This window comes from Bidens hawaiensis, unplaced genomic scaffold (assembly GCF_021521415.1).
Source record: "Bidens hawaiensis isolate Kalapana, Puna unplaced genomic scaffold, B.hawaiensis_p1.1 tig00024283_1, whole genome shotgun sequence".
Taxonomy (NCBI): Eukaryota; Viridiplantae; Streptophyta; class Magnoliopsida; order Asterales; family Asteraceae; genus Bidens; species Bidens hawaiensis.
This window is the reverse complement of record NW_027493827.1, coordinates 163119-173662: the sequence shown is the minus strand read 5'-3', so window position 1 is coordinate 173662 and position 10544 is coordinate 163119. Positions and strand designations below refer to the sequence as shown.

The 10544-nt window shown below is 37.9% G+C and overlaps 2 protein-coding genes across 2 annotated transcripts; both read right to left on the bottom strand.

Annotated features, from left to right (window-relative positions):
• Nucleotides 1-248: 248 nt before the first annotated feature.
• On the bottom strand, nt 249-791 carry LOC143568999 (uncharacterized). The gene has a single exon (XM_077055012.1). The coding sequence runs from the start codon at nt 789-791 to the stop codon at nt 249-251; it is 543 nt and encodes a 180-aa protein (XP_076911127.1).
• A 4740-nt stretch (nt 792-5531) lies between these two features.
• LOC143568998 (receptor-like protein kinase FERONIA) lies at nt 5532-6383 on the bottom strand. The gene has a single exon (XM_077055011.1). It carries the CDS (start codon nt 6381-6383, stop codon nt 5532-5534), a length of 852 nt encoding a protein of 283 aa, XP_076911126.1.
• Between the last annotated feature and the right edge of the window lie 4161 nt (nt 6384-10544).

Sequence of the window (10544 nt, the reverse complement as noted above, 5' to 3'; positions counted from 1 at the left end):
ACCGATCGTTACCCTTATGTTTTTCGTTGGTTTGTTTGAAGTTGTCTCGGGTTCCTCGGTTTTGGCTATTATCTCGACCTCGACCTCGAACCCTACTCCGATTTCCACTGATTCCTCATCCCCTTCCTCTACTTGATTCATAATACTGGTTATCGGAATAATGAAACAGCAGTTTACCTTGATCTACGGATTGGGGTTCTTCGTCTTTGGTTCGTTCTTCATAAGCCTTGAACCGACCCACTACGTCTTCAAACCCAAACCTTCTTTAGATCTAGGATTTGTCCAAGCGAAGCAACAATATGTACAAATCTACGAGGTAAGCTTGTGAGAAATTTCTTAACAATTTTCTGCTGCTCGAAAGTTTCCCCGAGTATGGCAGAATTCGAAGAGATCTCCGATATTCTGTTTGCGTAATCGTCGATCTTTTCTGAATCTTTCATCTTCAAGGCATCAAACTCAGCTACCAATGTTTGGAGCCTTGCTTTCCTTAGCATTTTGGCACCTAGATGTCGGGTTTTCAGTGCTTCCCACATCTCTTTTGCCGAGTTCAGACTGCCGACTTGCAAAATCTGTTGTTCGGGTATAGATTGGAAAAGTAGGGCATTCGCCACATTATTTTTCTTTTCATCAGTCGTACCGTGATCTATCACACCCCATACGCTATGTACATTAAAAATAACCTTCATGCGGAGTGCCCATACCATGTAGTTTGTTGCTGTTAACATTGGGCATTGAAACGAGCTAGAGCTGCTGCCCTCCTTGGCCAGCGGTGGTGGTGCTGAGTCACCCATGACTTGATCAAACACGACTTTGTTTAATTGATTTTTTTCAGCAGCGTCGAACACTTATAGGTTGGTCCTTGAACGGCTCTGATACCAATTCAAGCCCCAAGCCAAACAATAAATGAACAAAAAAATATATCAAACCTCACTTATTATGATATCAAGGAAACTAGCTCAAAACCTTAATACAACAAACTTTGAAAGATGATAGTGGTGGGTGATATTTAACTCTAACTTGCTAGATCTATTTATACTAGTTAGATAACTTGCCAACTACATTCATTTCTATCCAACTACTTGACATAAATGTCCAACCACATTAGTTATGGAAACTGTTGGAATTAATTCAAACTAATGGTTAAATTTAATACCGTTGGAGTTTGTTGAAGCTTGCAAAGTCTTAGTAAGAAAGAGTATGTGCATGGGTTGCCAAAGGTATGGTCACTTGAATGAAAGAAGGTTGCAAAGTCTTAGTAAGAAAGAGTATTAACCGCCAAAGGTTGAACAATAGAATGTATGTGAAGGGTGTGTTCAAGGGAAAAAGGCAAGAGAAACGTTTCCTAAACATGGCTCAAGAACTAGAGAAGTCTTAGATCTTGTTCATGCTGATATTTGTGGACCAATGCCTTCACAATCATTAGGAGGTAACAATTACTTCTTATTATTCACAGATGATCTTAGTCGTATGACGTGGGTTTATTTTTTGGTTGAAAAATCTGATGTGTTTAATAAGTTCAAGCTGTTTAAAGCCAAGGTTGAGATTGAAACAGGCTTCAAGATTAAAGCCTTGAGAAGTGATCGCGGCGGAGAATTCATTTCACATGAGTTAATATATTTTTATGAAAAAGAAGGGATAAGAAGAGACTTGACAGCCCCTTATACTCCACAACAAAATGGAGTTTCTGAAAGAAAGAACCGAACAATTGTTGAAATGGCCACAAGTATGCTGGAAGAAAAGAATTTGAGCAAAATTTTCTGGGGTGAAGCTGTGGCCACGGCTGTTTATATACAAAACATATCTCCAACAAGAGCTGTTGATGAACGAACTCCTTATGACGTATGGTACAAGCAAAAACCTTGTGTTTATCATCTTAAGGTTTTTGGGTGTGTCGCTTATGGGTTAAAACCTAAGCAACACCGAAAGAAATTTGATTCGAAAACTAGAAAGTGTGTGTTTATTGGCTATGCAACAAACTCTAAAGCTTATAGACTCTATGACCCTGAAAAAAGGAGCGTAGTAATTAGTAGGGATGTTACTTTTGATGAAGAGGCAAAATGGAACTCAGTTGGTGAAGGTAAACATGAATTACCTACTGAGTTTGTAAGCAAGTCAGGAAGTACAAGTGGCAGTGGGCTGAATACTAATGTTAATTATGGTCAAAATGAAGAAATGACCAATGAAGAAAGTCCAAGTAGAGAAGATATGTCACCTACACCAAACTGTGAAAGGGCTGGAACTAACTCAAGTGAAACTCCAGAAAGCAAGACTCCCAAGGTACGATCCTTAGCAGATGTATATGAATGTACGAGTCCCATGGAAGACTTTGAGGCTTGTCAATTGGCCCTCTCTTCCATGGAACCCTATTTCTTTAATGACACGGTTGTTCATAAAGACTGGGTAGAAGCAATGGAGGCTGAATTACGTGCTTTAAAGAAACACAACACTTGGTCATTGACCGAGTTACCTGATGGCAAGCGAGCCATTGGACTAAAGTGGGTGTCAAACTCAAGCTTGCAGCTAATGGTGATGTTTAAAAGTATAAGGCACGTTTAGTTGTGAAGGGGTATGCACAAGAATTTGGTATTGATTATGAAGAGACATTCTCACCGGTTGCTCGATTTGAGACCATTAGGGTTATAATATCCCTCGCTGCTCAACAGGGATGGGATATCTTCCAGGTTGATGTGAAATCTGCCTTTTTGAACGGGTCTCTTCAGGAAGAGGTTTATGTTACTCAGCCTCCGAGGTTCGAAGTTGAGGGACAAGAACACAAGGTTTATAGATTACACAAGGCTTTGTATGGGTTGAAGCAAGCGCCAAGGGCGTGGTATGAGCGTATTGATACTTATCTTTAGCAACATGGTTACATTCGAATCAAAAGTGAGCCTACAGTTTACATTAAAAAGGTTAGTGCAACCGATCTAATTATTGTATGTTTATACGTTGATGATATAATTTACACTCGTTCTTCTAAAGAATTATTGTGTGAATTTAAAGAAAAGACGACCAGGGAATTTGAGATGACTGATCTTGGAAAGTTAACTTAGTTTCTTGGTTTAGAAGTTGTACAAAGAAAAGATGGTGTGTTCGTGTCACAACAAAAGTATGCTAGGGATACGTTAAAGAAGTTTGGAATGGGAAATTGCAATGCTGCAGTCACCCCTATGAATTCTGGTGAAAAGTTGCAAGCTGGTGACACACGCAATTAAGTAGATGAAAGAATGTTAAGAAGTTTAGTTGGTGGGCTGTTGTATTTAACGCATACATGACCTGAGCTGGACTTCTCAGTTGGATTGATTTCACGTTTTATGCACAAACCTGCTGCTTGTCACTTTGGTGCTGCTAGAAGAGTGTTAAGGTATGTTGCTAGAACTCTTGATTATGGATTATGGTATGAATGAGGTATGAAAGTATGTCTAGAGGGTTACACGGATAGTGATTGGGCAAGTTCTATAGATGATAGAAAAAGTATTTCGGCATATGTGTTCTCCATTGGAGCTGGTGCAGTTTCATGGAGTTCTAAAAAACAATCAGTTGTAGCATTATCATCAACGGAGGCGGAGTTTGTAGCTGCTAATGGTGCAGCATGTCAGGCGATATGGCTAAGAAAGTTGTTGGATGAATTGAGCTACACACAGCAAGGGGCAACTAACATTTATTGTGACAACCTGTCAGCAATATTTTTGTCTAAAAATGCAGCCATGCACAAGAGAAGTAAGCACATTGATATCAAATATCATTACATCAAAAGTTTGGTTGACACAAAACAAGTGGAGCTCAAGCCATGTGATACACAAGAACAATCTGCTGATATGTTAACCAAAGCACTTAGTACTGAACAATTTATTTACTTACGAGCAAGATTGGGAGTTAGAAAGTTTGAATTAAGGGAGGATGTTGGAATTAATTCAAACTATTGGTTGTTAAATTTAATACCGTTGGAGTTTGTTGAAGAATAAGTCTGCAAGTCAAGAAGTCCTGGTCTTTAGTTTTGATAAACGTTTATTTCCTGTTTGATAGGATAGTTTGTTTGTTGATTAAGTCTTTTGTTTACGTTGTATGTTTGCCTATTTAAGGTTTTTGATTATTCAATGAAAGCATCCCACAATCTTTCGACTACTTCTCTAATTAATTAAACTGATCCAACAGCAACTACCTCATTAATGCCCAACTACTTGACATTATGTCCAACCACCAACTAGCCTCTTAACTCCATACACCATAATGGAATACATAGGCCCGAACCTTATAGGTCCAACTCGGTTAATTACAAACATATCGATCATCTTCTTTATCTTTCTTATGTCAAAGTATCTCTCAAAATGTTCATGCGTAATCAACAACAGATTTATTAAAGCTATCATCAATAGTTGAACTATCAGGATTTTATGAGTCACGCTCAGGTTTTGTCTTCATCTGATATAGAGTTTCAGCACGTTGGTGATTCTTGTCTAAGCCTTTTGTGAGTTCGTTTGTTTAATAAATAGCTGTTTTAATAATCTGGATTTTGTAACTCGTTTAATCCAATTTGTATTTCTTCACTATTGTATTGTTCTTGGATTAAACAATTATGGTTTGGGACTAATAAGATATGATATGATGTTTTTGACAAAAAGGCTTAAGCATCTGCTTGGCTTGGTGGGCGGGGTGGTTGACGGCCACCGGCCAATTATCACCCCGTTAGGCCCTTATTGATTTTATGATAAAAATATGTATTTTTAATCTTTAATTAATCCAATTACTCAACTCATCATCATCGTACTCAGTAAATCCCACTAATTGCAAAGCTAAGGTAGAGTCTGAGTAGGGTAAGATGTAGACAGCCTTACCTCTATCCCATAGGAATAGAGAGGCTACTTCAAGTGAGACCCCTGACTCAATAGTGGTTTTGAATAAAGCCTTGAACACAAGGCACATAGCAATCAGCCATTGGAACCCGCCCGATTGGTGCATGTACCCTTGTCTTTCGGCTATCAACGCCATCAATTACTCAACTCATTGAAGCCTATTTTTATAAACAAAAATTTTGTACATAACCCAATTCATAACCAAGTAAGTCCTATTGGAAAATATAATTGTTTAAACCTAACAAAAAAACCCTTCTACCAAGGCCCAAAAATTTTAACTATTTTTAGAGACGACCCTGGGCTTAAGATTTATTGTTCATTGTATTAATTTTTTTTTAATTAATCAAGAAAGAATCGAATGAGTTTTTTCAAGTTCTTCGTGTTTTCGGGTTGAGATATTCACTTGGTAATTCAACGACCTTCCTATATATAACGGGTTGGGGGGCACTACTTTTAAGAGTTTTGAGTCTGGTTACGAGAACCCGTATTAAAGTAATCAGAAAATCTCCATGAGTGAACAAATAAAGTCACTACCTTCAACTTCAAGTGATCTGGCATTGTACGTTGACATGCAACTGATGAGCGATCCTTCAATATCATTGCAATGAAGAGGAACAAATTAATGAACTTGTTATGGCAAATGACAAATGATAAAACAAAAAATGAACAATAAAAGTACGGTCATACATTATTTTCATACATTAGTTGAACTTGCAATGCTCTCTCAAGTCTTTTGAGGATCTCATCCATAGTAGGTGGTTCTCTCTGTTTGATCAGGCAATTATATGCTGTTCTCGAAAATATGTTGAATGATAGTTGATCCATTTGGCTAAATAGATCCGGGTCAACAAATTTATGAAATTCTCTGTTTTCAAAATGGAATGTGGCTGATGAAGTTTGAAAGCTGTTATCTTCTTTTGAAAGGAATGTTTCCCTACCGCACAGAAGTTCAAACAATACGATCCCCAGGGAGAACACGTCCGACTTGTAGGTCCCCATTCCAAGCTTCTCATACGCCAGGTCTAGATGTCCCGCTGGTATAGTCATAGAATACTCGAAGCCCGATATTTTGGCTTCCCAGTTTTCGTCTAACAGGATTGAATTGCTGTTGATGTTATGATGTATGATGCCAAAACTATGCAAATAACTCAAAGCACGCACAACCCCAACGCTTATCTGCAATCTTCTCATCCATGTAAGTCTAGGGTCTCTTAGATACCTTCTTAGACTTCCACGAGCGACACGCTTGTTTATAATAAGCATCTCATCGTTCTCATAGCAAAACCCGACAATTGAGACCATATTTTCATGCTTAAGACGAGAAAGAATTGAAATTTCTTTATCAAATGCCATCTCTTGCAGACGAAGACTATTATCTAACCTCCGTACAGCAACATCGACTAGCCCTCCCTCAAGTGGGAGTTGTCCTTTATAAATCTTTCCGAGAAATCCTTCTCCAATAAAATTTTCATCATCAAAGTTGTTGGTGACCGCTTCTACCTCTTTTAATGGAATTTGTAAGGGAGCAGACATCCTGTTTCTGTATTGCAATGGCTTAAGACTTTGAGAAAAGAAGGGAATATGCAATAAATTAATAAAATGCCACTGGTATTATATATATAGACATATATTATATATTTGTAGTAGCATATATAATATATATCTATTATAGATTTTATATATGTGTAGTAGCATTTCAAACGTCCCTACAGATTTCCTTCCACCATTCAAATCCACTTATTTTTTTTTATATGCTAGTGAACACGGACTTCACCAGTGGACTATTCCGTCGGTGTAAGTTGTCACCGCCGAGAATCCGCTGGTGAAGCTCTATCGGTATATCGGCCGTGGGTTTCTCCTTTTGATGGATCACCGCCTTAAAATCCAACGGTTCACCGACAAACACTTTTTTCTGACGGATTACAGACGCATCTTCTCCGGCTAAAATTTAAATTCATATGTAATCCGTCTGTAATCCGATGGACATGTTTCTGGCCAGACTTTGGATATCAACAAACATTTCTCTAGCTAAATTTATTAATGAATTTAAATATATAAATAATCATAAACTAATAAATGTTTAAAAGCATTTATAAAAAGCACACTAATTAAGGGTGTTTAAATGTGTGTTTTCAAATAGATTTTGCCTTTATGCAACATTTGATACGTTTGGGTTCCTCGCTCTTGATGCTACTACGTTTTTAAAAAGTGTTTAGTTTGTTGTACGCAGTAATCTATCGATGTCGAAGAACTATAACTTTGTTTTTAGTGGAATCGGTTTTGCCATTTAAAAGGGTTGGCGGCACAACTTGTAGTCCGCTTACCTAGCTCTATATTGTAATTGGATCGTTTAATCGAAGGTCATTTGTTTATTAATTGATAGATCAAACCCAATTGAAGTATGTTGATGATTTTTAACGACATGCGTGAATTTTCACATTTGAAAAGAAAATACTTGTGAATTTTTAAGCTAGACTCTTATACTCAATCGGACTACCTATCGTGTAGTAGGCTTACACGAATAATTGTTCTGGCTAATTGCTGGAGACAAACTTTAGAGCATTCTCATCTGATCCCTCAAAATTTTGTGAGAGAAGTTTGTAAATTATATGGTAGGGTTATGAGTGATTGTGAGTGTAAATTATAGGATGGAGAGAGAAAATGTAGTGATTTTATAAATTTGGGGAAAAAGAATTGATTTTTTTTAAAATTTATAGGGTGGAGAAAAAAAACAAAAATATAAAAAATATATTTAATTAAACAAAGAGAGAAATGTAGTGTTTTTTAGTGTAATTATAAAGATGGGTAGGGGATCGGTTGAGAATGATCTAAGAATCAACACGTTTTTACACCATGCTCTTGACTTTTGTTATGGCTTAGGTTATTCATACACCAAGGAGGTTATTCACACACCAGGAGGGCATATACAAGTCGTATAGGCTATACGACTCGTACAGATGTAGTGTCAAGTCATTTTCAGTGAGAAGTGTCAGTTTTCATTTATTTGCATCGTATAGCTCCTATACGAACCGTATAAGACTATACGACTCGTATAGAGTCTGTTTGACACGTATAGTATTTTTTTTAGATTTTTTTAAAATTACAAAATATTAAAAATAACATCTGAGTTGTTTAAAAAATAGAAACAAGTAATTTAAAAGTAATTATTTTGCTATATACATAAAAACATACGAACAACATGAGTGTTTTTGGGTAACGACTTTTTATATGTGGTCATGCAATCCATTTTGGTTGACGCTCATGTGAGTTATCTAAGTTTTTGAAATATAATTGGCATAAAAATAATTACGTTTGGAGCAAGAAAAACTGATACATGGCCTGTACGGGTCGTATAAACCATAACGGGTTGTAATAACAACCCGTTATAGCCTTAGATGGTATAACCATATGATGTTTGGGTATTTTGTATATATATTAGTGTGTTAATTTTGTAGTTTTGTTTAGTATATTGTTAGAACTTTGGTACTTCATACGTGCTTTTGTATTTCAGGTCATTGATCGTTAAAGATGCTAAATTGGAGATTTGTACGAGCATGGAATGATATCTCGGGATGACCGGAGCATAACTTGAAGTTTTAGGGAGTGTTAGAAGGATTCGGGAAGAGTTTGGATAAGGAACCTAAAGCCAATGCTAAAACTGAACAAGATGGGTTCACAAAAAGCGACCAGGAAGTAAAACAAGCATATCCTGGACTAGAAAATGAGTTACGGGACCCATAATATATGAATTTCGGGTTTCTCTATAAGAGAAATCCAAATATGAGGTTATCTTCCATCGCGTAGCGCGATGGAATGGTCGTATGACCATCGCGCTACGCGATGGTCCACACAGACGGAAAAGTTAGGGTTTTTATGTTATATTCGTTTTGATGACCCTAGAGGTGAGAATTCACTATCCAGGCGATTTTCAGAGTAGAAGAGAAGAGAACCATCACTTCCAAGCATCACAAGGTCCCATGCATGATCCTATCCATCGTAACCGAAGCCCGAGAGATGCCGAGACGCGACTAGATCCTTCGAGTCATACCCGGGATGTATAGTTTGTAATCTTTCAGTTATTTTCTCATGTACTAGAACGATTGATTGCAATTATTTTGATGTTAATCTATGAGTATTGATGTCTAGTATTATTGTGCACAACGTCAGTTTAGGTTTATTTCGATCAAAACGATTAGTGTGCTAGTTGCTATGATAATTGCTTATAGGATTGTTTTGACCTGTTAATTGTGAGAAAGCATACGTTTGCCCTTAGTTGAGTCACACTGGCATGGACCGTTTGATAACCAGTGCCGTGTGTTAGTGAGCGTAGATGCCTAAGGTTTAACCGGTTAGTCAGTCTGTAGTTCACACAGAATAGTTTATCTTTTATGTGCATGAGTTTGTTGTTATTTTGCTTACTTGGATTCCCGGATGTGATTTGCTTTGTTGACTGATTGAATCTTTGATTATTTGTTTGTTTACTATAAAACCAAATTGTTTGCTAGTGTGATCAGCACTTAAATTGAATTACTCCATAATGTTAGGAATCGTTTACACTTTACACTGACCACATACTTCTCGTGGTTCGACACCCTACTTACCCTGACTAGTTCAAGGTGATTAGGACACTGATTTATATTGTTTTTGACTAGATAGCGAAGTCTAGCATCAAAATGGCGCCGTTGCCGGGGAGTTAATGCGCTTAGTGTTTTTGTGATTAATTGATTTCTTTGTTTAGTTTAGTTTAGTTTAATTTAGATTTTGTTTTTATTTTTAGGTTAATTTTATTTTCCCATTTTACGCGGGGTGTGTTATTTGTTCAGGTGACAGGTTTATGCACACCCACCATTCGGGAAGAAATTCTCCGCTGATTTACGAGCCAAAAATCGAACGGTTAACTCGGCAGAACCAAGCTCAGATCAAACAGTCAGACATGGAAGGTCAGAACCAAAACCAAAACCCACCACCCGAGATCAATGTTTTCCAACCCGAGCCTAACCCACCAAATAACTAAAATCCACCAAATAATGACCTACCACCACCAATCAACAACACCAAAATTCAGCCCGACAATCCAGAAACCGGAACCCAAACCTTGACAGACTCGGGCCAACAGTCCCGAACAACAACCCTCGTCACCGACAGCCGATTATAAGGGATTTTGACCATGTCAGTATTCACACTGAAGACGAAGAAGAGGGAGATGAGGAAGAACGGCGACCAATGAATGACGGGTTTGAGCTGGGAAATGCAGATGAGGGTATACAGATTAAAGAGGTTGATGGGGTTGAGGAGTCGGTTAGGGTGAGAGGTAATAGGTGGAGGAACAGAAATCCGGATCGAGGTGGTATAGGAAGATATCGGGAGGAACGAAGACAACCGATTCAGGTTAACTAGAGAGGTTTTGAGGAACCGAGAGCTAGACGAAGGAATTATGGGCTCCCGGCTCAAGGTGTTAACAGTCGGTTAAGACCGACTATTTCAGATGGTGCCTCGCTGATTGTCCCACAGGTTCACATACAGTGGCAACCGACATTTAAATCCCCTCCGTCCTACATCAACATAGTTCCCCATTTTCAGGGACTGGGATCAGAAGACCCGTATTCACATCTGTCAGATTTTTCAGCTATTTGCGGGTCTATCGGTGATGGTACGTATGATCAGGATGAGGTTCGTTTGCGGTTGTTCCAGTTT

Bases quoted from the DNA above. Each gene is read 5' to 3' on its own strand.
- LOC143568999 (XM_077055012.1), bottom strand. From the start codon at position 791: ATGGGTGACTCAGCACCACCACCGCTGGCCAAGGAGGGCAGCAGCTCT.
- LOC143568998 (XM_077055011.1), bottom strand. From the start codon at position 6,383: ATGTCTGCTCCCTTACAAATTCCATTAAAAGAGGTAGAAGCGGTCACC.